Raw genomic sequence first — 27,272 nt, forward strand, 5'->3', positions numbered from 1 at the left:
CCTTAAACGATAAGAACTCTTGATGCTATGAGAATACAAGCACCGTAATAATACATATAAGTTTGACATGAAATGACGCATGGCTTTATATTACAACTTGATTTGTTCTGCACATTCATGATTACTGAGAAGCATCCCGAAAATATAGTTTAAAAATCTAAAGCAACCGAACAATTGTCCAAGTGCTATAGAAGTTTGGCTTTTGCTTGGTAGCCTCAGGGTTTTAAATGACCGCATCCTGCTTTGCTTATACCAATAAAAATTTCTGCACCGCTGAGCGCCTGTTAGATTATGATTCGATTATTTGCAAGCAATATAAGAAAGTGTACCTAGAGAATTTGCAGAAATTATCGACACAAACCTTCAAGGGAATATTCATTCCTTTGAATTACATTCCTTGCGCTATTGCATGACATGATATTTCTAATATGTAGGGGAAACCGCCAAATGTTGAACGGCAAATTTTGTCGCCTATTGTTGAACTCCCATAAGAAATGCACGTGCGTTCAACAATAGGCGAAATTAGCCGTTCAACATTTGGCGAATTACCCTAGTTGTGTTACGATAAATTCATTAATTACTTTTTATGTTCCATCGCTCACAGGACAAACCATGGGTATTTGCCCATCTACTGCAGCTGCAGCGTCGGCTCGGAAAGGAAGCGTTTCCCCTGGTGGAGCAGACATTCTTCCCCAATCCGCGTGATATGGTGAGTACTTGCAATAAATTTCTATAAATGATTATTTTGGAGTTTGTGACATTACATTAGAGAGGTATTATTGTGCTACTGGAGTAAACATCTGTATTAGCCAGCGAATTAATTTTTATTGGATGCTCATGCAAAACAAGCGACAAAAGAGAACCAACTACAAAGCTTTGTTTTTGTCGGAGATAATAATGACAAAGATCCGAATTTTGTTGTTAACTTTTCATTACGTTCTTCTTCTTCTTCTTCTTCTTCAATGGCTCTACATTACAACTAAAACTTGGCCTGCTTTTCAATTTAGTGTTCTATTAGCATTTCCTCAGTTAATAATTGAAAGCTTTTCTATGCCCGCCATTGCATGAGTATGTATCTTGTGTGGCAGGTACAATGGATACACTATGCCCAGGGTGTCGAGAATGTTTCCAACCCGAAAACATTCTAGACCGAACCGAGAATCTAACTCGCCATTTCCGGATTGGCTATCCTACGCCTTTGCTCGCAAGGCTACTGGAGATCCCTTTCATTCCGTTAATTCGCTTCTTTTCTACAGCAAATTTGTTTTTTTTTGCTGTTGTAATTTCTGTTTTTATGGAAATACTTATTCGAGAATCTAACCAAGTTCGCATTTTTGCATTTGTATATTATGAGGCTTACACGATTACACTTTTATGCCCAGGGATGTCGTGAAATTTTCCAACCGGAAAAGGGAAACGAACCCAGCCACCCTCAGCATGGCTCTGTAGCCGCGCATCCTACTGCACGGCTAAGAAGGGCCCTAAAATCTCTGTTGATGACATAGGGTATATTGGTGGACGTTGCATTAATATTGATTCCTTGCTATTAGCTCCTTTGTCTCGTTACATCATCGAGCCACCATACAATTCCAGGCTCGTCCCTTTCCTACTTTGTATTTCTTTCTGTATTTCACGTTCTACCAAAACGATTCCTACTGTTATAACAAACAAATCCAAAACCACACTAACACATCCAAAACCTCCCGTGGCATCTATGAGAGGTCGTAGAGTTCTCTGCATCTTTCTTAAGCAGGTGTCCAATTAACCATCCTTCCCCTTCCTCAGCATTCGCAAGGACGTGGCCAGGACAGATCTCGACTATTGGAGAGTGCATTGCTTCCATCTAAGAGATGGTGATTAGTCCCAAATCAATATCTGTGGTAACGGATGAAAGTGATGCTACTCTCATACAATAGTCCAGGCTTGTACCACCTATTAATTTGTGCGAAATGCTCAATGCTAATGCTAATGACCTTCTCCAGGTCCGCGCTAACTGACTACGTAGTGATTGGTAAACTCCGTCTACCTGTTCGGCTGTATGTACGAAGGTGATGAATTGTGTTAATTGCAAGCAGTTGGGCCACACCACTTAGTACTTACTGTGCATCGTGCGTAGAGAATCATGTGAATGACGCGTACAAGACGGCACCGAAATGTGTCTATTGCATGCTATTGCATGCTCTCGAAGCTTGTTCGACGTACATACACAGGCGAATCTACCAAAAGTGATCTCTTCAGCAGCGTTCTCGACGAAGCTATGCCGGAATGCTGAAGAGGGTCGCTTCACCGTCCTTTGGACGATCAACGTAGCTCTGACTCTGCATTAGGAAATGGGGATCCCTTTGTTTTCAAATGCTTAACGAGCAACCCTTGTAAAAGCCTAGAAAACAGACCCACAGTGAGCCCCATTCCAAAATGACATGGCCAAATCCAACGCAGCTGGAACTCAAAAACGTTCAACTCTTGTAATTTACATCAGAATGAACGAGAGTTTCTTCCGCTTCCGGGAACATCTTAAATTCCAGGTGCCCCATTTTTTCGATTTCTCTGAGAGATGTACTTGGACGGTTGTCCAAGATTTTCGTGGTAGTGATTATTTACCGATCGAAGTTTCAATTCCCAATGAAAATAATCAATCTGCTACTATCGACCTCTCATATGACCTCAATAGCACATCGATTGGGGCAAATATGCAGAGGCCATCAGCAATGGCTTACAGTCGATAGAAGCACTTCCCCCCACATTCTCATTCTTGAAGGCGCGCTTTGGCACAAAGCCAGCCCCTGGCACCGGCTGGGGTTCGTAGAAAACCGCATATCCCGTAGAAAACCACAAATGCTAATTCGTATTGCCCAATCGCGATGCTATCCTGTCTTCGGAAGCTGTTGGAAAAAAAAAATCTCTCCCGACAAATGGGTTGAATCGAATAGCTCGTCGTTAGATGCACAATTTGTTTCCCCCAGGGGCAAGGGAACGAACGACTGTCTTGCGTTGCTTTCTTCAGAAATTCAGCTTACCTTCGCTAAAAATAGCTAAGCTTTTTGGACATTAAGGGGGATTTGGATTAAGTTTGCATGTGAAACATCGCCAAGAATTTGAACATCAGCATCCTAATTACTTAAGCACCCTAAACATCTTTCCTTTCCTACTGTATTATTGTATTCCCTAACCTCGACCAAACCGCAAGTCTTTCGTTTTGCCAAAACTAACACTATGTATAAATATTAAGAAATCTATATATCTATATACATAAAAATGATTTTCTGTCTGTCTGACCCTTACAGAATCGTAAAACTACTGAACCGATCGGCGTTTAATTTTGTATACAATGGAAGGTTCTTAAGATGGTTCAAGGTCCCTCCCTCCTCTGGAAGGGGTGGAGGGGCTCCCATACAAATGAAACACAAATTTCTACATAATTCAGGAAATAATCAATCAAATGGAACCAAATATGGCATGTGGAGGTTTTTGATGACAAGAAATTTGTCTATGATTGGTTGAGACCCCTCCCCGCTCTAAAAGGGTGGCTCCTTTACAAATGAAACACACGTTTCTGTATAACTCGGGATCTAATCAAGCAAATGGGACCAAATTTGTCATGTGGAAAAACAGAAGTTTTGCCCTTTTAAATACTTCATCGTCTCTCTCGAGAAAGAGGTGCGAAAAAGAAGTGCCGAATGAAATCGAATCACAGAGCAAACGTTGATTAATTTTGGGCGAGACGAAGTTCGGCGGGTCAGCTAGTGTATAATAAAACTTGACTTCGGCTTTGTAATGCAGCGTACACACCAGTCAAGCAGTTTAACGAACATTGACTCCGCCCCTACGAAAACGATTCGGTTGCTGCTTTGTTTGAACGTGTGTGAAGTTGTTCGACCAACCATTTGACAATTGTCGGCTCGGTTAGAAAAAATTAAAACGGTTTGATTTTGGTTTGAGTTGTCGGGGTTCGCCGAACTTGTTTGAGCTTTTGTAGTGAAGTTGCACAAACCCCCATATATTTTTTGATGGTTGGTGCTCAAGTTGGCGCTACGGTCGTTCGTGTGTGATATTGTTGATCGAATAAATTGATTGTTCGTGCCGCTGTTGGTAAAACTCGATGGATGTTTGGATACACGAGTGGTGGAGTCTGGAGTCAATGTTGGCCAAACTGCTTAACCGTTTGTACGTTCCATAACGCATTACAGGAAAAGCGCCTTCCAAAAAAAACGAGAGATTAAAAGAATAAAATAAATTGTCTGAAAATCTGCCATTTGAAGTTGTCAAAATTTGCCTCGGCAATCTAAGAGTTAAAACCAATTATAAAGCCATAACTTCAAAATAACGAATTTTCATTATTCTATAGGACCAAAAAACTGCTACGAGCAAATCGGTAAAGCCTCATGTTAGCCTCATGATATACAAATACAAAAATGGTAACTTGGCTTAGAAACCTCGCAGTTAATAACTGTGGAAGTGCTTAATGAACACTAAGCTGCGAGGCTGCTCTGTCCTAGTGTGGGGATGTAATGCCAATAAGAAGAAGAAGAAGAAGAAATCGGTTAAGGATAGAGGTCTACCTATCAGTCGAGCAGAGTCGATTGAGATATGACAATTTCCGTTTCCGGGCTGGCTATCAAAAACTCGGTTTTTATAATAAACATAGCCTTATCGTTAAATCCTAATTAAGCCAAAATATATGCAAAAAACGCATAAGCAATCTGATATTTCGTGTTTATCTGCTTTACAGTTACGTGGAATGTGATATATGTTTTGAGGAGATTTTCTAGAATTCGAGAAAAGTATGATGAATATTTTATAAATAAACCATTTATTCTCTCTCATCTAGCTATCATTCAATATTAATTTATTATTATTTGATTGTTATATGTTCGTTCGTTTACTAAAGAAATCAACGGATCTTTAAGAATCTCTGAGAAAGCAAATGTTATAAAAATAATATTACACTGGAGTCGTTTTTTACGCTGTTTGGTTTTTGTTAATTTTGGCGTTTGGAATTAATGAAACATTGAAATGATATCACGAAAATAAAAAATAAGGTGATAGTGTGAAAGAAAACAACTAAATCTATTCGCAAAAAAGCGACATCAGAATAATATTTTTACCGCTTTCTTTTTAGAAATTATGCCGAAAATATGAAAAAAAAATATATTGTTTTGATCGCTGTTTATAGAATTATCTATATTCAAAGCAGTTTTTCATCTGGAGAAAATTGTACATTTATTTGAATTCTATGCAAAGAACAGAGGCCAACGAACAGAAGTTAATTCTTCATATTTTATCAAGCGTGGACTCTGATTTACTTAACGTTATTTGTACTAAAACTTCATTTTTTCTGAAAGTACACAAGAGCTTCGTTTCACGACAATAAACACAAAATAAATATTCACATGTAGACCGGACAAACAAAATATTGGCCTTTTTACGTGTGTATAATAAATATTATATACTTCTTGACAATAAATAGTATTATAATGCTTTATAAAATAGCAATTTTACAAAATTGCAATTTGATACCCACTGTAGAATTTTAAGGGTAATAAGAGGAGAAAAGAATGAAATAATTACAGCGTAGAAAATTTTACAGCAACAAAAAAAAACAGTTGTCTTCAGTTATTTTCGAATATTTCCCTTACACTTCTGATACAGTGGTGATCGACGCCAGTGGCATTTGGCCGGCGCACCATCGATCAGGTGCCCTCGGGTTGGTACGCATGAGCCAAAATCCGACTCACAGGAAGTCCACGGGTTCCAATTGCAGGCCCCGATCGTCATGCTACAGCTTTCCGAGAAACAAGGCTTGATGTTGCACGGGCAACCCTTGCGATAGATACCGGCCAGACCACGCTTCTCCACAATCGTCAAATCACCGTACTTGCGCACGAAGCCGCACAAGGAAATGTGCTCGTTTTTGGCTGCGATTGCATAAAGCTGGTTCTCTTCAAGCTGCACACCGCACATTGAACTGTCGGGCGGCGTAATGAGCTTTCCCGGTCGAAGTAGCTTTTGCGCATGCGGAGTCATCTGGAGGAGAAATGGGAGACAGAAATGATGAATGCTATACATATTTTATGCGCTGTATGCGCCATCTATCGTGCAACTGTACCTTGTATTCCTTCTTGATTGCAATCTTGTAGACGTTATTGCCGTTATGCTGGCGGTTCGACTTCCTGAGTACCTGGGCGACGATTACTAGAATGGAATAAATTTTGCAATCATTTCGGTTAGGGTGGCTGTGCTAGTAATAGTGATGTACCAGTAATAGTGGAAATTCGATTTTCGCTGGATGTAGTGCATTTTGATTTTTACAAATTACTTCATAGCATAGCGCTTGCATGAGAAAGGTGAATGTGTGCGAAAAAGTTTATAAATTTTCCGGAAAAATATCAAAAAACATCATTTTTCCTTAACTTTTTGGCTCCCTTGCACCAATAATAGTGAGGCGTTCCTTAATAGTGAATCACATATGAAACCAATGGGATTTACTATTATAGGAACAGAAGTTAGCTAGTACCACTGTTACTTGTCCATGTACCATTTAATGGAGGAAGCAATGTTTAAAAGAAAATAATAATTTGAAGTATCAACAATATTTTTTCCTGAGCAGAGCAGCTTTCTGCCAATATATTTACATCACAGGAAATATATTCCTATCAATTGTTATGAATAAAACAATTTGGACGTGTCACTAATACCACTATTACCGGTACACCGAATCTAAAACACTTGATAATTTCATTGCACATATTTGAAGAATTCAAATTAACGCCTGTTGTGTTTAATTGAATTTGTTGTTATTCCAAATCTTCTTAAAATTCAACTTTATTGAATTAACAATCGATTATTTATTTGATCTTATTCCATTTTCTCTTTATTTATATTTGTTTATCTCTCTACATTTGACTTTTTTAAAGACACTTTTGCAATGTTATTTATTCTGTATTATATACAAAACTATCAATTTTTGAGGACAAATTGATCTTTCATCTGAAATTCTTAAGTTAGTCTGCATACAAGTAGGAACATTGTATTCGTTTTATTGGAAAGTTTGAACTTAATTTATTGGTATAAGGGTACATGATGGTACTAATCTATCCGAAATGTTTATTCTCTCTACACAGGGTTGATACCATTTTTAAAAACTTGAAATCGCATTCACTTCTCTTTTTCTCATGGGAAATAATACTCACCATACTCGGCATCGCAGTAAGCTGTCTGTGCGTGAACCGGCATACAACTGCACGCGTCTGTCGAACTCAGTTGCAATATCACGCCTAGCGTCACCAGAAGCACCGCCGTCATCACGTGGTAGGGATTCATTCTTGTGGTGCTGTAGACACCTAGCAAAAAAAATGGAAAAATGCAACATGTTAATCAATGTTCGTCGACGGTGGTCGGTGCGCCATGCCATTCAGGCTTCTACTGTTTGAGATATTGAAGCACAGAGACAGGGATATAAATCATCACTGCCATCAAAAAATCATCACCGTATGCAAATCTGAAGTCCATTTTTGTTGAACCGTGAATGATTTCATGCATTTCTTGAATACGTTTGTTAAACCTTCCGCAACTTGCTTCAACTTTCATAACACAAGAACTCGCATGTTGTTTATGTTATTCTTTACTGAATAATCTGATTGCCGATGAGTTATGAATTATCTCCCAATTTCAAGCCTGCACGGTGGGCCTGACCGTTTTAATATTTGTGTCATATTTTTGATATGCTGCCAATATTAATGCTGACAAGAAAATGCTCGGAAATACAACCGACATTTCCAGGATGCTTTTCAATAGGCTGTGCATGTGCTAAGACAAGACAAGACAAGAACTCGCATGTTGTAAAAAGTACAACAGTCCGAAAATCCGTTTTATATCAATGCAAATGATATCAATGTGATTTTTTTTTCAGAAAAGTAATAAAGGGGATAGATACTCTCATTGAGGACATTTTTTAAGTTCAATAAATCTTTTCATGATATCAATGTGTCACGTAGCGCCACAGTTCTTCCCGGATCAGCAAAAGTTCTGCCTTGAAGCGCCAGCTTGAGTAATTGGCGTTGTTCAGCTTTTGCAGACTGAACCGGCTTCCGTCCATTTTGCTCTTCAGAAAATTCGGTTTGTTGATTCGGTTTGTGGAAAATTATCCGCGCAGTTCCATAACATGTTACAAGTTGCCAGCCCAGCCAGCCCGTCTGGTTTGTTTCATTGACTATGGACTAATGGCATTTTGTTTTATTGAACATTTTAAACATTATTGCTTTGATGAACATTATATAGATTGCTTTGTTGCACGTGACATGGATCAACGTACAACAGTTTAATATCCGGAACATAGGCAATTAACTTTGATTGAACCCCCACAATTATTAGTCTTGTTTATATTGACGTTTACCGCCGAAACTACACACTTAGTTTTTATTTCTGCAGCTCAGCAAAAATCCACACAGCCGTGCGCCAGCAAAATGAAAAACTTATATTCCGGAAAAAATGTAGTTTGTTAGTTGATTTTCGGTAAATTATTTGCTGATTTTCAGCAACTTTGAGAGAAATCTCGGCAAAAAACATGTTGCTGAGATCCCGGTAAAAAAAATTAAGTGTGTACCTCACGGTTGACAATCGTACTTATTTCTGTATCACATTAACCATTGAAAACTTGTTTAGATTTTAAATAAATTATAAATTTGTAGAATAGCATAGCATGAACCAAGATGAATACAGTACTAGGTGCTCCAATCTGCACAAATCGCAAGTAGAATGAACGTAGGGGTGAACGCGAGGGGCACCTAAGGAAATCGTTCCAAAAAGCAATGAAAAGCTCAAAAAATCATCATTCAAATGTAGTTTCCTTATACTAGGGACACTCCCTTTCATATTACACCGATGAGTGCTAAAACATGCGTTTGGAAATTGTTGACATGAACTTTCGAAAATGTATTGATTTTAATGTGTGTTCCCGACTATACGTTTAGGGCAGTATGGGCCACCCATCCAAAACGTTTTTTTAGGGGAGGAAAGTGTCGTAATATGGATGAATATGATATTCCTACAACAGGTTAGATAATGCCATATTTCGATTATTTCACATTCTGGTTCTGTAACTGCAAGTTTTTTATACAACACTAACGAGGCTGGAGTAATGACATGCAGTACTGGAGTAATATAAAGCCGGCACTTTACTTTTAACCTTACAGAGTATTGGGTATGGAATACCTAAGAAAATTAGGTGGACATATTTTCTGCTGCGGCTGTCAATGTTTCATTTTGTTTTAACATTGTTGTATGTATATCAAGGTTCTTCGATAGAATATATGTATGATCATTCCACTCCTTGAAAGAATTTCATGCTCGTACTTATATAAATAAGAATTTCATGCTCTTAATATATAAATATTCAGAAAAATTGCACAAATTAAAAAGAAATGTATTTGGAGCTTTTTAGTAGAATGTCTTCAGATGTCATAAGACGAGTTTGTACCTTTTACTTCCTATTGATTTATTGATTGAATTAAATGGGATGTTACTAACTCGTCTTATGACAACTGCACACAATGTTTATTTTCTCATTTATGTGTTTTTTTTAGAAATGAGCTGCTATCACAAAAAATGTAGTGGCCGGCAGAACCGGAACTTCGGCTCATTTTGAAAATTATGTCTTCACTCCTGTAGATCTCTTGGAAAACTGACAAAACCTGCATTCGCAAAGCATGGCGGTTTGCTTAGATCGTATCTCAGATTAAAAGAAATAAAAATAACTCTTTAGAGTTAACTATATTTATATTGGTTTGAAATTAAACAGTCATAATTAAGATTTTTTAATTAAATATATTTATTACTATATATTTTTCAATTTATTTGAGTCTCCATCTCTGCTTGGAAAGGTGGAAAGAGATGTAGAGTACACCTTTCCACCTCTACACTTCATTGATAAATACGATAAAATTACATACTATTAAAACGTTCTGGTCTCATCACAATCATCACAATACTCTTTCATCTTTGCTCAGGGTGGTCCATCCTGTTGTTCGAAAGTTGATCACTTGATGGAACAACATCATGATCGTTAAATGCATTAGCTTCTTTACATTTATCTTCTTGAACTGTATTACAATCTACGTTCTCACGATCTTCAATAATGTCTGTTGCTAGTTTCACATCGCGAATGTTTCTAGAATATTGCACTCCTCTTTGGCTAGTAATAATTACTTTTGCTTTCCCTCTCACTAGAACCATGTATACCTTTTTTTCTAAAACGTAGCATCTGACTTGTTTTTTCTTAGAATGGTGACCATGACTCTATGCCCAGCATCAATGTTAGACTACTTTGCATCGTGATGTTTGTCAGCATTTGCCTTGCTAATGGCCCGTTTACATATTCGCTAGTTCTAGCAGACAATGCACTATCCGACAATACGAGCGCGATATGAGCATAATGTAAACACTATAGTTGATGTGCATTCACGTTTACGCCAGCAAAATCAAATAGGAAAATGATTCGAACGAATCGGATTTATTCGAAAGTGTCGTTTGTCCGTGAACAAGAATATGAGTGATAATCAGGGTTTGATTTTCACTTGCTGTTCTAATTTTGATCATTTAAAAATGTAAAAAAATGAAATCACCCTCCCCCGTCCCTCAAAGATTTACGTGGTTTGTGAACAGTTTCCATAAAACAAATATGGTTGGGTATAGTGCTGTTTATGAACAAAGAATAAAAAACAACAAAGTTTGAGAATGGATCAATTAATATACTGAGCTATTAGTAGATCAAGGCCATTTTAACGCATTTATCATTCATTAACACGTAACGCATCGAGAATCGCTCGAATGATTTAGTTTAAGAACAGTTCAAACATTTGTTGATGGAATGGGTCATGATAGTGTTCATTAGCGAACTGGATTTGTTTTTTTCATTTGATTTTAGGCTACCGTTTTTTTTTTCGGAAAAGAAAGATTAAGAGTGAAACCTATTTTTTGTTTGGCGTGCTTATGTCTTAATTTCGTAGAGATACTTGTGAGTTTAATATACAGGATTTAGGCGAAAAGCTTAAGATAGACAAAATTTTGTCGAAATTCAAATTAGCATAACTTTGCCTAGAATAATCCGACTTTGATCAAACCAGAACCATCGGACGCATAAACTCTTCTAGTTTTCTATACAAATCCAAAATTTCAGATCGTTTTTTTTATTCTGTTTGTCATTATTTGTTATGTGTGTTTTCATCATGTTCAATGCTTTCCCCAGAAACTTTCCTAACATAACCAACTTTAAACTCGACATAGCAGAAACAAAGTTGTTTGGTAAAAACGATATCTAAGAAATGTGGCCATTTAATTCCCTTTTTAAAATACCCGCATTTTCCCCGACTTTTCTAGATATTTGTTAAAACATTCCCGATATAATTCTTTTCCGCCAAAAATGTTATCTCGTTCGTTCAGAAAACTGAGTAATAAGAGAACTTTTTGAAAGATTTTGTTTGTCACCCCCAACGGCGGTGTTTAGTTTAAACTTTTCCAAAGAACCCATACTTTTTGAAGCCTCTAAATATTTAAATATCTAAAGTGGACCTTAAATAAATTAAAAAATCAATTGGGTGAATAAAAATGTGGACAATCTATTATCAGTTGATGAGACGTGTTGCTTTCCATCGTCACTATCTAGAAGACATACTGCTGCACACCGCGAGTCAGTCCCATCAGTATATGGGAACCATATGCAGATATGGTCTAGCATATAACAAAAAGGTCAGTTGAATACTTTTGGATTCAGTTAAAATAAAATGATGAAAGGAAAAGTGTACATGTTGGTGCTGCACGAACGTCAAAACACTCGTATACTTTTATCAAAAAAAAATTTGAATAGCAAAATAAGCTATTTTCAAAACGTTTTATATGAAGCTATGTATGTAGACGAGATACTGGATAGAATAAATTACGGTATTACGCCCTTTTCATATTTTGGTCTAGAAATAAAACTCGACTTTTGAATTGTTTTGAGAATAAAATTGTTGCATTTGCTACAATGTGCATGAAGTTAAATTTACTCGTCATCCTGGAATTCCCATTCCCATATTGATTTTATCTTTACCGACAACATTCGTCTACATCAGCATAGAGTCTCAAGGAAGCTAATATCGAATATGATGGGCAATTATAATTGATGACCATTGCTGTCAACAGTAGTGCAAATGCGCAGGCAAGTATACGTATCGACCCAACACTTTAAAAGGAACTGCTTATAATCGTTAAACTGATTCACTTTGATTAGTCTTTGCTAGAAAATAAACAATCGGAGACGGAGACACATCACTACGTGGAAGGTTTTCAGTCATTTCCTCCAGGTCAGCGAGTAGAAACCCGTAACAAGCGGCAATTTATGGGGGCACTAATGGGAACAATAACGATCATCGATTGAAAATGTGGGACGTGTGTTGTGCTGCATTGTCTAGAAAGTGTTACATCATTTTATTTTATTTTCTCGTATAGTTTTCGAGCAAAAACTTCGTGATCACAGGGTGTATACCACCAAAACAAAATTTCCTGATTTTTTCAGGTTATTTTTAGGTTATTTGTTCATTTCTCAGACTAAGCCCAGAGTTGCCTGTGCAGTAAATAAAAGTCTTCTTCATTCAACTCGGTTCAGGGCAGCTAGCCACGCAGTTTGCGGAGGGTCCGTAATTCTTCTTCCACCAGATCGGTCCACCTTGGCTCGCTGCGCATCTCGCTTTCTTGTGCCCGTCGGATTGTTGTCGAGAACCGTTTTCACCGGGTTATTGTCCGACATTCTGGCTACGTGGCCGGCCCATCGCAGTCATCCGATTTTCGCCGTGTGAACGATGGATGGTTCTCCCTCGCAACAGCTCTTGCAACTCGTGGTTCATTCACCTCCTCCATGTACCGTCTTCCATCTGCACCCCTCCATGGATAGTACGCAACACTTTCCTCTCGAATACTCCAAGTGGACTACCGGTCTAATGCACGTTTTATAGATAGTCAGTTTCGTACGTCTTGCGGAGTTCAAAGTATGTACGTTTTCCAGCCACGATACGTTTCCGAATTTCTCTGCTGGTTTCATTCTCGGCAGTCACCAGTAAGCCCAAGTACACGTTTTCTTCAACCACCTCGATTTCGTCACCACCGATACAAACTCGTGGTGGTGGCTTACATTGTCCTCTCTTGAGCATCTTCCAATCATGTACTTCGTCCTCGACGTGTTGATGACTAGTCCGTTTTGCTTCCTTTTTCAGTCTGATGAAGGCTTGCTCCATCTTCTCAAAGTTATGTGCCATAATATCCATGTCGTGAGTGACGTACAATAAGAAAAAGATGAACAGATAGACTAGTTCTTGTTTTGCGACGCACAAACTCGGGTTTAATGATGCACAATGTTGTGAGTTTTGATGCTTATTTCTGCTCCTCAAAAAAACTCTTGCTCTTGCTCGGCGAGGAGCTTTTGGCAAGCCTTCATTGGCATTACATCTTCCACTGGGACATTACGCCAGCTTAGTGTTCATTAAGCACTTCCACAGTTATTAACTGCGAGGGTTCAAAGCCTAGTGACAATTTCTGCATTCGTATATCAGAGGCTAACACGATGAAACTTTTATGCCCAGGGAGGTCGAAAAAATATTAAAAACCGAAAATTGCCTAGACCGGCACCGGGAATCGAACCCAGCCACCCTCAGCATGATCTTGCTTTGTAGGCTGAGGAGGGCCCCTGGTTGGATCATATTGCCCTCCAATTTGATCAATTTATACTAAATTTTGGATACAAACATTTAAAAACTACATTATCCTTAATGCGTCTTGTGCTAACAGTATATCACTGTTAATCAAATAATACTACACAGACATTACATTCAAAAAGTTTGATGCCGATCTACTGCATCAGCAGCGGTAGCTATAGCCATAGAAAACGCGGGGTGATCCCGTGTGCTATATTTAGCCGATGAAATCAAATGGAACCGCGTCGCTCCCTGACGAAGGAGACGCAATAAAAATACGACATTAATTGAGTCATATTTCTGGTGGTTTTGTTTTGAGCCGGAGCGTCGCTTCACGCTTACACACCACACTAGAGCGAGCGCGGCCAGCTGGTCGGAAGGCTGATGAATGGACGGATTGCCCGGAATTATGCGCTACCAGAAGAAGCGCGAGCCTCTTGTGCGGCCGACCGGCCGGCAACGCAAATTATTGTTCGTGTGTGTCATCGGTGGTGGTAGGCAGGGAAGGAATTCGCTGGAAGAATTCCGTCGGTGACGATTGTTTACCTTCTGCCCACATGACTCTCCAAGAAGTAACGAATGATGATGGCTCTTTCATTATGGAAACAAATATTGTCTCACTATTTGGGAGATGGGTTTTAGAATACATTTCGAGTTGCATAACCTTTAAAAGGGAAACGCAAAATATTTGGGGTTTCAAATTCAGTTTGTCGTATGATGGCTCCGTCGCATCCTGTTAAAGAAGGTGAAATCCGGGTTGTCATTCTGATTCTAGATATTTTTGATGTTTCATGCCAAAGCCGGTCCAGATAGTTAAGCCATTATTATATTATGCTTGTTTTTTTTGCTCCGAACAGGTGAACTGACACGAAGATTTACGACTACACATTTATTAAGAAGATTTTGTGAGATTAAATTGAATTTGAAGAATTAATACAGAAAATGATGATTTACCGGTAATGAATTAAAAGCAGTGGTGCATTTCCCACCCATCGCTACCGGCATCCTGATCCTATCGAAAGAATGCATGTTAGATTATATATCTTTTTATGCTTATGGCTTAAAAAAGCTTAAGCCATCCTCCCCTAAAAGCGCTAAAATCAGCATGAAATCAACCGAACCGGTATAAATATATGTGGCGAATTTTCTAAAAAGAAGGAACTTTTCTCTTAAACGTTATTATGCCTTACTTAATATATTTTTCCTATACAAGTATTCAATTCTGAGATATTTAACTATAGATGTCTTTCGCCACACTTATTCCAAAAAGTACTAGAAGCAAGCATGCTCAAATCAGTTAATTCATCTCACAGCAAACGAGTAAGTTAGTGCCCATATTTAAAATATATATAATATCTTTGAAATCATAATTTGGTTGAAGAAGTAATATTCCTGATTTTTTTTATTCCTCACAGAAATGTGCCACAGTTTCCGGTTGCAGCTTAGAGCATATTTATTTTTTTCAATGTTCACAGGAATTTCCACATGGTGTACAAAGCGTTTTCTAAGAAGTCTGATACAAATGTGTTATGGATCTGCGTTAGATAGGTAAATTGATTTGCTTATTTTCCCATGTACCCAATATTGCAATAAACAGGCAAACTTCACGCTTGGTGCAATCGGTTGCACCTATATTTGTTTACATTTCCTGGAAACCCCGGATTTCGTAAACTCGCACACGCCACTCTGACTCCAAATGATCGGGCCCATTGCATTACCGTCCCAACAAGTCCACCCCATATTTGCATTTTTGCTAAATTGCTCAAACGACTCTACTCGTACGAAACAACACTTCTGACTGGGGTGAAAATTTGTGCCACATCATTTCGAAAGGGCCTGCTGTTCCCCTTTACGCCAGAACGAACGGTCCGGACCAAAAGTAAAAGTCTGTATGGGAAAATGCAAATTTATTGTTGCTCACGCACCTACTCTTAGATTTGACTGCGATTAGAGTGCAGTATGCAGCTGGCCTGGTTAACCACTACGTTATATAGGCATATGCAGCATATACTGATTTTCTTCTTTTTTTGTCGGTGTTACATTTCCCACTGGGACATTGTCACATCGTAGTTTACCTCAGTGTAGTTATTAACTGCTAGGTTTTTAAGTCAAGTTTACATGTTTGCATTCGCATATTATAAAGCTAACGACAGTGATACTCTTATGCCGATGAAAGTTAGAAAATTTTTAATCCGATAATTTTTTATACCGGATCGGGAGTCGAAACGGTCGAAACCAACCGCCTTCAGCATGGTCTTGCTTTGCTTGCAGCCTCGCACCCCCCTGTTAGGCCGAGGATAGTTTTCTTATGTCTTTATTATAGCAATTGAATTTAAAGTTCATCGCTGAAAGGGTAAAGGAAAGTGCCACATACAAAGCGTATACTGCATAAATTGTACATTATTGTGTGAATTGCAAATTACAAAAAAAAAAAGTATGTATCATAAAACAAAGAAATGAAACTTTTTCTAATAAAATGATATTTTTTTTAACAAAGAGTTTTCTACAATTACTGTCAACCGCTTTTTTCTACATGGACGCCTTTGAAATAATATTTCTGTCTATTTACAAATATATGAAATATACTAACAGTGGCGTAACCAGAAAATTAGTCAGGGGGGGTTTTCTAAATTGAACTTTTTTATCCAAAATTTGTATTCCTTCAATCGATTCTTTGATTTATTTAAGGTCAATTATCCCAAAGAACCCCTTTTTTGCAGCCTTTAACTATTTTCCAGGGATTGAATCCTAAAGAGAAAGAGCAAATCTCTCACTTATCATCTCTGTATACATATATATATCGTATACGATATGTAGCATACCGCGAAAAACTTTTTTCGCAAGCTGTCATGATAGAGAACTGATTCGGGATGCTATATTCCATGATAAATTTCTTTTACAAAGCTCCAAATGCGGGGAGCACTAGTTCTGATGATGCATTTCAACTTGTTCTGCACATCTGTGCAGTAACCAACACGAAAGGAGCGAAAACAAAGCGAGAATCACCATTTTTTTGATTCCGATTCTGTTTTTTCGCACTTGTATACAAGTTTGATAAATTTGTTATCATAGCTTGTTATGATTCGGAACAGTTTTTGCATCTCTTTTATCGTTGTTCGTTATCTATTGAGAGCGATTTCTGCAAACTCAGCTATTTTTAAATTTAAACAAAATATTTGCTAGGGTTGGGCCAATATTTGCCCAATTTTGAATCAACATCAGGTAAATTATTTAGCTCGGTTCATGTGTTTTGGTTTTCAATTTTTTAAATAGAGGCTTAAAACATTATGGGTTCTTTAGGTAAGTTGACCTTAAATAAGCCAAAAATCGACTTGAGACAATAACATGAGATACACTTTTTTGATGTTAATAATTAGTTGCGTTTTTAAGTAATTTCAATGTATCATCTCTGCTACTGGCTATGAATTTCATTCAACTGTGATTGTGTCCGACTTTGCGTCCCACGTAGCTTAAATTTAATGATTAAGAATCGTTGCATTTCATCAGCATCTAACAAGTAAAATAATTAGCGTATGCAGATACATGTGTTGGATTATGGAAAACCTGAATGCAGATAGACAAATAGTTTTAGTTGGCAATGTAGACCTTTTATTGCTAAAATCAACTTTCGAGAAATTTCGTTAACAACCGAAGCAACAATTGTTGCGCAGTTTGCAAATATAAGAATTGACAATTGGCAGAACTAGAACCACTTCCTTGTTCAAAAACTAAGGACTTTTATGGGATTCAAATAAACAAATAAATATAACAGGATGTGACAATTTAATTTTGACTACCTTGTTGTTTCCTCAGACGGTTGCTTCGATGAGGTGGTGCTTCCAAATAATTTTTATGCAAAATCCGCAATATAATTTGTTATTAAATTTGATGTTTTCTCGTTCACTTCTTCCGTCATTCATCATAAAAGATGTTACGTACTAACACAAACAAGTTTTTACGTGTAATTAGATGAGTTTCAGAGTGAAAATGGTTAAAATATGGTGAATGATGCTTCAATTCTAGTGTTTTAAATCAGCATAACCTTTGAAAATCATGTAAGGGAACTATTCCTTTTTGAACATATATTCATCTTATCGCAAAACAGAGAAATACTGCACCAATCTTGTCGCTTCTTTTTGCTAACATGCGTGATCACGTGATTTGTTTATTTAAAAATGGTATAAAATCGAATTTGGCCGTTTTCAGTATTTGAGCCAACATTTTGGCTGCTTGACAGGTCTCCTGCTCGATTGGCTGCTGTTTTTTGACGGTTCGATTAGCGGCACATACCTATCCGCGTTTCTCTTATCCAGGCCTCTGAAGCTACCCTTCTGAAAATGTGCCACCCCTGATCGAAGTAATCGATTGTCATTTTCACCCAATCAGCAACCGGTTCGATAATGACATAAAATCGGTACGATTTTTTATGACTTATTGGCACATCCTTGAGTAACTAGCGAAAAATAACCAGCTTCGCCAGGGTGTTTGTGTTGCAAATATCTTATAAGTACTATTTGCAGCACCGCACTCTAGATCAATTTCCGAGCTATTGTTTCTTTATCCTCAACCATTGACAGGGTTGTTACGACTACGCGGTTTTCGCGGATTTGGCGCGGATTTACATAACGATTTAAGGACTTCGCGCGGATTTAGTTTTATGTAAAAATTGAACAAATGAACTATTGAGAAATCGACTGTATATTTTTATTTCGATTTTAAGGAAGGCTACGCAGTATTGAATTATTGAAACAAGATGTATATTTATCCGACGTTTCGACACGGGGAAGATACCATCCCCGTGTAGAAACGTCGGATAAATATACATCGTGTTTCAATAATTCAAGACTGCGTAGCCGTCCTTAAAATCGAAAATTGAACAAAGGATCTAAGGACATTTATTTGAAAATTAGTTTTATGTCTATCTAGATGTGTTTTATTCTCGTTGACAAATGTTTTCGAGAACAAAATTAGCGTCTGTAGTTAATTACTCACATTGTTTTTCGGATATTAACAAGTCCTGTTTGAATTCCATGATTACCCCCTTGAGCATTGATTAAACAAATGTTATGAGGGGCGTCATTTGTTGTCGTTTTTAAATCATTCTGAAACATGACGCATACAAAACATGTCTGTTGAAGGACATGAACACCCGTTTTTTATTACGAGATATTTGTCAGTTTCTGATTTATTATTCCTTTTACGATGCACAAAATGATTTTTGTTTTTGTGCAGATGCCTCATTTTGAGAAAATTCGTTCAAACATTAAAACGTGAAAAAAAACAATTTTTCCAAGAGCATTTTTTGCGAAACTTTTTAGAAATATTTTGGAGAAATTTACACGAAAATTATTGGAGCGCTGACCAAAGGAATTACTGTAAAAAAAATTCGCAGGAATGTCGCCTTGAATTTACGAAAGAATTTCCGAAAGCTTATTCACAAGAATCCACCACATAATGTTTGCAGATATTTCCAAAATGATTTCCACAGGAAAAGAAGGAGGAAATTTCTATTGTTTTTTCAGAAGAGTTTTTGCAGAGATTCGCAGAGAAATGCTCGCAAGAATTCACGTTGCGATTTCCTTCGAGGTTTCTGTAGCAATGATCAAAATGATTTCTGTAAAAAATTCTTAGAAATGCGCCTTGAATTTAACGAAAGGTTTTCCGATTTTTTTTTTTCCGCAGGAAGTCATCAATCAATTTCTGCAAGAATTTCCAAAGCGATTTCCACAGGAATTAATAGGAGGTTTCCACATGTAGTCTCTGAAAATTTCCCGCATGTTGTTTTGGAAGAATTTACTTGAATTTATGAAAAAAAAAATTCCGCTGGAGCTTTTGCAAGAATACCCGGAGACATTTCCGCAGAAAAAAATCCGCGTACAACTTTTGAGCGACATTTTCAGAAATTCCAAGAACAGTTGGATTTCTGCCAACACATCCAAGATAATTTTCGCGAGAATTCCCGGAGGATTTACCACAGGAATTTCTGGGATGAATCTGCGCATGTATAATACATTTCTGCAGGAATTTTCGCTAATTTTCTCGGAGATTTTAGATGAAATTCTAGTAAAAAACAACACAGGCATTCCTGCCGAATAATTGCGGATAAATTGAAACTAAAAATGTCAATTACCGGAATTTACTTGATGAGCTTGTAGAGAGTTTATCTATCAGAAGAATTATAAGAGGACTTTACGCACAAATTCCGAACTAATGTTCACTGGAGTTTACGCAAATTATTTTACAAAAATCTTGAGGAAATTTCAGTTGAAATTTCCGAACTTACGATTAAAACTCAGGATTCTGAGTTGCAAATCAGCGGAGCTTGAGCTACTACGTTAGATTTTATATTATTTGTTTCTTGATACGAATTCAAATAATTGATATAGGGTCATTCGCTAATTCGTCCATGGCGCTAATTTCCGTCATATCAAATTCCAATTCACTAAATACTCGCGATTGATCATTTAAATCAACGAAATTATCCCCTGGCGAGATAGAAAAAAGTGTACAATATCATCTAAACTCATTCCAGCCACATTCCGGTGTTAGTTACTTGAAAAACTCTTCCAACAAACTTCACGATTCAGTATATTTGCAACTTTACCTACCTTTTCCGTGCGACGAAGGAAAATCCAACCGCTTCCACTCTAAGCAACCCACGTAACATCGTCATCAAAATCGATGTTTTTCAAAGACTTGCACTACACTTTCTCACTTTTTTTCTTCGCTATGCACTAAATTAAAAGAATATCTTTCACTGAATTGTGAAAGTATTCGAAAACACACTCCCGAAAGGCGTTAAAAGAAACTTTTTTTTAAACTTTGGAGATATTAATTTTTTTTCTTTCGTCACCTTGTTTACAGGCTGAGAACGCGTTAGTGCTGATTTAAATATGGTACCCGCTTTGAACGCGTAGTGCTGATTTAAATATGGTACCCGCTTTGTGTGGTACAGAGAAAATATATTGAAGACAGTATAAAATCTAGTCTTCTAGGCAGACAGTATAAGTTCTAGTTCTTTTGGGAAACCATGAAATAAGGCCTTTCGATCTTGGAGTAAGGCATATGATCTTGGTCACTCAAGAAATTCCTGGAGTATGGCGATCCAATCTACACGCGTAACCGAAGATCAATTTACTCAATTAAAAAATGGTACATGCTCTCTGTAGTACAAAGAATGGAATGCGTTCACAACTTATGCTCTTGGTTATCCAAGAAATTCCTGGAGTAAGGCCTTGCGATCTACACGCGTAACCAAAAATCAATTTGCCCTATTTAAATCTGGTACATGCTCTCTGTAGTACAAAGAATGGAATGCGTTCACAACATATGCTCTTGGTTATCCAAGAAATTCCTGGAGTAAGGCCTTCCGATCTACACGCGTAACCAAAGATCAATTTACTCAATTGAAAAATGGTACATGCTCTCTGTAATACAAATAATGGAATGCGTTCACAACTTATGCTCTTGGTTATCCAAGAAATTCCTGGAGTAAGGCCTTGCGATCTACACGCGTAACCAAAAATAAATTTGCCCTATTTAAATCTGGTACATGCTCTCTGTAGTACAAAGAATGGAATGCGTTCACAATTTATGCTCTTGGTTATCCACGAAATTCTTGGGTAAGGCCTTGCGATCTACACGCGTAACCAAAAATCAATTTGCCCTATTCAAATCTGGTACATGCTCTCTGTAGTACAAAGAATGGAATGCGTTCACAACATATGCTCTTGGTTATCCAAGAAATTCCTGGAGTAAGGCCTTCCGATCTACACGCGTAACCAAAAATCAATTTGCCCTATTTAAATCTGGTACATGCTCTCTGTAGTACAAAGAATGGAATGCGTTCACAGCATTATGATCTTGTTCATCCAAGAAATCCCTGGAGTAAGGCCTTCATATCTACACGCGTAGCCAAAGATCAATTTATTCAATTGAAAAATGTGTTACGGTTGGTTTTATGTTGTTCGAATAGTTGTAAATATTCGATCGAGTCTGTATCATTCGTGCTATTTTGTATGTTTTATTTGTTGTTTCTGTGTCTGGACCCTGAAAGTAGGCAATAAAATGTTTAGTTGTGATTTGTCTCAAGTTTGTTCCAGACACAGACATCGAATCGTTGATGCCAAATGGCATTAATTGATTCGAGGTGCCCAAATAGGATCTGAATCCTACACCGAAAGGCTCAGCTATGAATACAGCAAACTAATTGCTGTAGACAAAAAGCGCGATGCGCAATAAAAATATATCTGCGGGATTTGGCTGATGGACCATATGAAACCTCGTCATTTCTCGTAATGGGCACCACCAAACCGTCTCTTTCAGGGCACCCGGAGGGAACGTGCATTATTTTAATTTGTTATTTATTACATGTTGATAGTTCTAGACCAACATTTCAAAAAGGGCGTAACAGCCAAAATTTATTCCTTCTGATTCTTCGTCCACATATATAGCTATATATGTAGACGAAGAATCAGAAGGAATAAATTTTGGCTGTTACGCCCTTTTCAAATGTTAGTCTAGAGTTAATCTTTCTGTTGTTATAAAATAATTGTAACGTGGGGCCTGTTACAAATGGTACATGCTCTCTGTAATACAAATAATGGAATGCGTTCACAACTTATGCTCTTGGTTATCCAAGAAATTCCTGGAGTAACGCCTTGCGATCTACACGCGTAACCAAAAATCAATTTGCCCTATTCAAATCTGGTACATGCTCTCTGTGGTACAAAGAATGAAATGCGTTCACAACATATGCTCTTGGTTATCCAAGAAATTCCTGAAGTAAGACCTTCCGATCTACACGCGTAACCAAAGATCAATTTACTCAATTGAAAAATGGAACATGCTCTCTGTAGTACAAATAATGGAATGCGTTCACAACATATGCTCTTGGTTATCCAAGAAATTCCTGGAGTAAGGCCTTCCGGTCTACACGCGTAACCAAAGATCAATTTACTCAATTGAAAAATGGTACATGCTCTCTGTAGTACAAATAATGGAATGCGTTCACAACATATGCTCTTGGTTATCCAAGAAATTCCTGGAGTAAGGTCTTTCGATCTACACGCGTAACCAAAGATCAATATACTCAATTGAAAAATGGTACATGCTCTTTGTAGTACAAATAATGGAATGCCTTCACAACATATGCTCTTGGTTATCCAAGAAATTCCTGGAGTAAGGCCTCCGATGTACACGCGCAACTAAAGATCAATTTACTTCACAATTACGCTACAATGGCCGTATTACATATACAAAACAGGCCTGTAGATCATTAGTTACGCGTGTAGATCTGGAGGCCCTAATTTTAGGGGTTTCTTGGATAACTTCGAACATCTTCCCTACGCATATTCTATCATATGTACAACAATGGGCATACTACATATTCAAAACAGGCCTGTAGATCATTGGAACCGCGAACATCTTACATACGCATATTCGATCATATGTATCACAATGGGCATATTAGATATTCAAATCAGCCCTATAGATCATTGGTTACGCGTGTAAATCTGGAGGCCCTAACTTCGGGGGTTTCTTTAATGACCGCGAACATCTTCTCTACGCATATTCTATCATATGTACCACAATGAGCATAATACATATTCAAATCAGGCCTGTAGATTATTTGTTACGCGTGTAGATCTGGAGACCTTAACTTCAGGGGTTTCTTGGATAACCGCGAACATCTTTCATACGCATATTCTATCGTATGTACCACAATGAACATATTACATATTCAAATAAGGCCTGTAGATTATTTGTTACGCGTGTAGATCTGTAGGCCTTTACTTCAGGGGTTTCTTGGATAACCGCGAACATCTTCCATACGCATATTCGATCATATGTACCACAATAGACATATAACATATTCAAAACAGGCCTATAGATCATTGGTTACGCGTGTAGATCTGGAGGCCCTAACTTCAGGGGCTTCTTGGATGACCGCGAACATCTTCCCTATGCATATTCGATCATATGTACCACAGTGAGCATAATACATATTCAAATCAGACCTGCAGATTATTTGTCACGCATGTAGATCTGGAAACCTTAACTTCAGGGATTTCTTGGATAACCGCGAACATCTTCCATACGCATATTCTATCATATGTACCACAATGGGCATATTACATATTCAAAACAGGCCTGTTGATCATTGGTTACGCGTGTAGATCTGGAGGCCCTAACTTCAGGGGTTTCTTGGATGACCGCGAACATCTTACATACGCATATTCGATCATATGTATCACAATGGGCATATTACATATTCAAATCAGCCCTATAGATCATTGGTTACGCGTGTAAATCTGGAGGCCCTAACTTCAGGGGTTTCTTGGATGACCGCGAACATCTTCTCTACGCGTATTCTATCATATGTACCGCAATGAGCATAATACATATTCAAATCAGACCTGTAGATTATTTGTTACGCGTGTAGATCTGGAGACCTTAACTTCATGGGTTTCTTGGATAACCGCGAACATCTTCCATGCGCATATTCTATCATATGTACCACAATGAGCATATTACATATTCCAATCAGGCCTGTAGATTATTTGTTACGCGTGTAGATCTGGAGGCCTTTACTTCAGGGGCTTCTTGGATAACCGCGACCATCTTCCATACGCATATTCGATTATATGTACCACAATGGGCATATTACACATTCAAAACAGGCTTGTTGATCATTGGTTACGCGTGTAGATCTGGAGGCCTTAACTTTAGGGGTTTCTTGGATAACCGCGAACATCTTCCATACGCATATTCGATCATATGTACCAGAATGGGCATATTACATATTCAAAACAGGCCTGTAGATCATTGGTTACGCGTGTAGATTTGGAGGCCTTAACTTCAGGGGTTTCTTGGATGACCGCGAACATCTTTCCTACGCATATTCTATCATATGCACCAGAATGTGCATATAACAAATTCAAAACAGGCCTGTAGATCATTGGTAACGCGTGTAGATCTGGAGGCCTTCACTTCAGAGATTTCATGGATAACCAAGAACATCGTCCATTCACATATTCTATTCTGTTTTTCACAATGGATACTTGTTGTACTTGTTGAAATCAAACACCAATACCAACAGATTCATTTGACAGCAATCCACCGAATATTGGTTTGGACGAATGAAAACTATCATGGACGTGAACAGATTTTCGTAAGACAAAATTTAAAAAAATTAAGGGTATTTTTGATCACCGATTGCTAATAAACCATTATTTGTTCATTGCGCTAATAGTACGCAATGGAAAGTAGGAACTCTAAAATACATGTTACATATAAATTAATTAGAGTCAGTAGTTGGGTTAGCGTTTAAATTGGATTTGAAAACCATGCAGTACATACTACGACGGGAATTAGCTCACTACCCTTCAGAAGTTTTTGTTGATAAAACGAAGTTGTATGGTCTAATTACTTAATCTATACGCAAGTTTGTCTTATGATCTGATCAATAATTACAACAAAATTGCATAACTTATTACTTCAGAAGAATTTGCGGTTTCGGCAGATTCTTATTATTTGCCAAGTTTATCTAAAATCAATTATGTTCAAATCTGGTATGAGCATTTCAGACACACAGATAATAACGGAACAACACATGCCAAAACCATCATCTCATCTAAAAAGCGGTGCTTATTGAAAGAGTTTTGGCTGTTAGGTTCTTGTTCTCTTAGCCTCAATATACTAGTGGTGAAAAGGACCATCTAGAAGGGTTGTTATATTAACTGCTGTACTAACATGTGTAACGTTGAAGTTAAAAAATATATTTAAAATCAGTAATATTATAAAAACGAACTCGAAAAGAAGACGTTCTGTAAATTGTGGTGACCAAAATTGATATTTAAGGTGTATTTGCTAAACTAACTAAAAAAAATCCAATCGTTTTGGGTCGCGCGGATTTGGCGCGGAATGGATTTTCATGTCGCGCGGATTTGATTTTAGTCGGCGCGGATTTGGCGCGGAAAATATTTCAGGATCTCCAGCAAAAAATGGCTGGAGGGTCCACTATTGATTGGGGATCCACTATTGGGCACTTTACCCTACTGCATAAATTATACATTACTAGTTGACCCAACATACGTTGTCCTGCATAGTAGGACAAATGCGCGTTATGAACTGCCAATGTAAAATGTCCATACGATTCCTAATTTTAGTTTGTCACGATTTACTCTACTTTATTCGTGATTTTCGCATAAGGAAATACCATATAAACCCGTCGGAAACGATAACGGCCATATTTGCTGAAGGAATAGAGAAAATCCATCCAGCCGTTTTCGAGTTATGCGGATACGAACACAGACCATTTCATTTTTATTATATAGAAGATTGTGTAAATTGCAAATTACAAAAAAAATGACTATGTATCATAAAACCAAGAAATGAAACTTTTTCTAATATTTTTTTTAAATTTTATTTAAAAACTTTTCTACAATTACTGTAAAACTCTCTTTTCTACACGCACGTCTTCAAGATAATATTTCGATATTTATTTCTGTTTACGAATCTATGAAATAGGATAGGGGAACTGTCCCAATCTTCATCTCACTGAACCAAGGATGTTATCGATCATTTAGTAATCTGCCTTCGATCATTTAGTAGTTTGTCAATAATTGATTCCAGAGGCTAAATTTCAAAATGTGTTGTATGGTGGACATCTAGTGCAAAGGTTTTTCTACAACTCTGCCTAACAGTTCGTTGTTTGAATTTCACTAATAACGGATCTATAGCGCTAGTAGCAGTAACTTAGACTAAATGATTGCATATTTTGTTATCACTTAGTATAAGTATAGAAACTAGTACCGGCCTCCTTTAATAGTGGAATTCGAACATCGACCTGTTAAGGAGAGTTGTAGAAAAACCTTCGCACTAAAAGTCCACCATACAACACATTTTGAAATTAGGCCGGTGGAATGAGTTATTGACAAACTACTAAATGATCAAACGCAGATTACTAAATGATCGATAACATCCTTACACTGAACATATATTCATCTCATCACGAAACAAAGAAATACTGCATCAATTGTGTCGCTTTCTTTTTGTCAACATGCGTGCTTACTAGACTAGACTAGACATGCGTGCTTGCCGCTGAAAAATCACAAAAATAAGAAACGAATCAAATTGCTTGAGATGAATATCGGAGCCAGTAGATAAATTCCAGGAGCTATACCAAATATGGAAAAAAATACATCAAATATTGTTTCGAGAAATTATGATGAATTGTTTTATTCAATTTGTGAATGCATTTGAAAAATCAATTAAATTCATGTACAGAAATTCGCCACAAGAGAATTACATTTATCATGTCTATTGTATGTTTATGAATTACGACTACACGATACAGTCTCTCACGTCATTGCATATGAAATTTGTTTGTACCTGCGTGCATCCAGCCAGTAGGTGACAAAAGATAATTTCAACAGACAATAATTATCAACTTATTGCCTTTAGTCACACACAACCATCCTATGTGTATGGTGTGGCTTTGGTGAGTAATAAAAAAATAAACGGCTAACAGTGTTCGACCCGAGCTTG

At 37.5% G+C, this 27,272-nt stretch overlaps 2 protein-coding genes across 4 annotated transcripts in view; one reads left to right on the forward strand and one right to left on the reverse strand.

Moving 5' to 3' along the window:
- LOC134205317 (synapsin) overlaps window positions 1-27,272 on the forward strand; it is a 278,521-nt gene that overhangs the window by 174,762 nt on the left and 76,487 nt on the right. The window contains exon 7 of the mRNA XM_062680470.1: window positions 605-709. Coding sequence (XP_062536454.1) covers window positions 605-709 — 105 coding nt within the window. The remainder of the gene's footprint in view (window positions 1-604; window positions 710-27,272) is intronic.
- Window positions 4,783-27,272, reverse strand: part of LOC134205316 (tissue inhibitor of metalloproteinase) — a 51,741-nt gene continuing 29,251 nt past the window's right edge. For all 3 annotated transcript variants that reach the window (XM_062680468.1, XM_062680467.1, XM_062680469.1), the window contains 3 exons: window positions 7,191-7,340; window positions 6,107-6,192; window positions 4,783-6,024 (listed from right to left, as the gene is read on the reverse strand). In XM_062680468.1, the coding sequence (XP_062536452.1) occupies window positions 5,614-6,024; window positions 6,107-6,192; window positions 7,191-7,320 (627 nt within the window). In that variant the 5' untranslated portion in view covers window positions 7,321-7,340 and the 3' untranslated portion in view covers window positions 4,783-5,613. The remainder of the gene's footprint in view (window positions 6,025-6,106; window positions 6,193-7,190; window positions 7,341-27,272) is intronic.

This window comes from Armigeres subalbatus, chromosome 1, assembly GCF_024139115.2.
Source record: "Armigeres subalbatus isolate Guangzhou_Male chromosome 1, GZ_Asu_2, whole genome shotgun sequence".
Classification (NCBI taxonomy): domain Eukaryota; kingdom Metazoa; phylum Arthropoda; class Insecta; order Diptera; family Culicidae; genus Armigeres; species Armigeres subalbatus.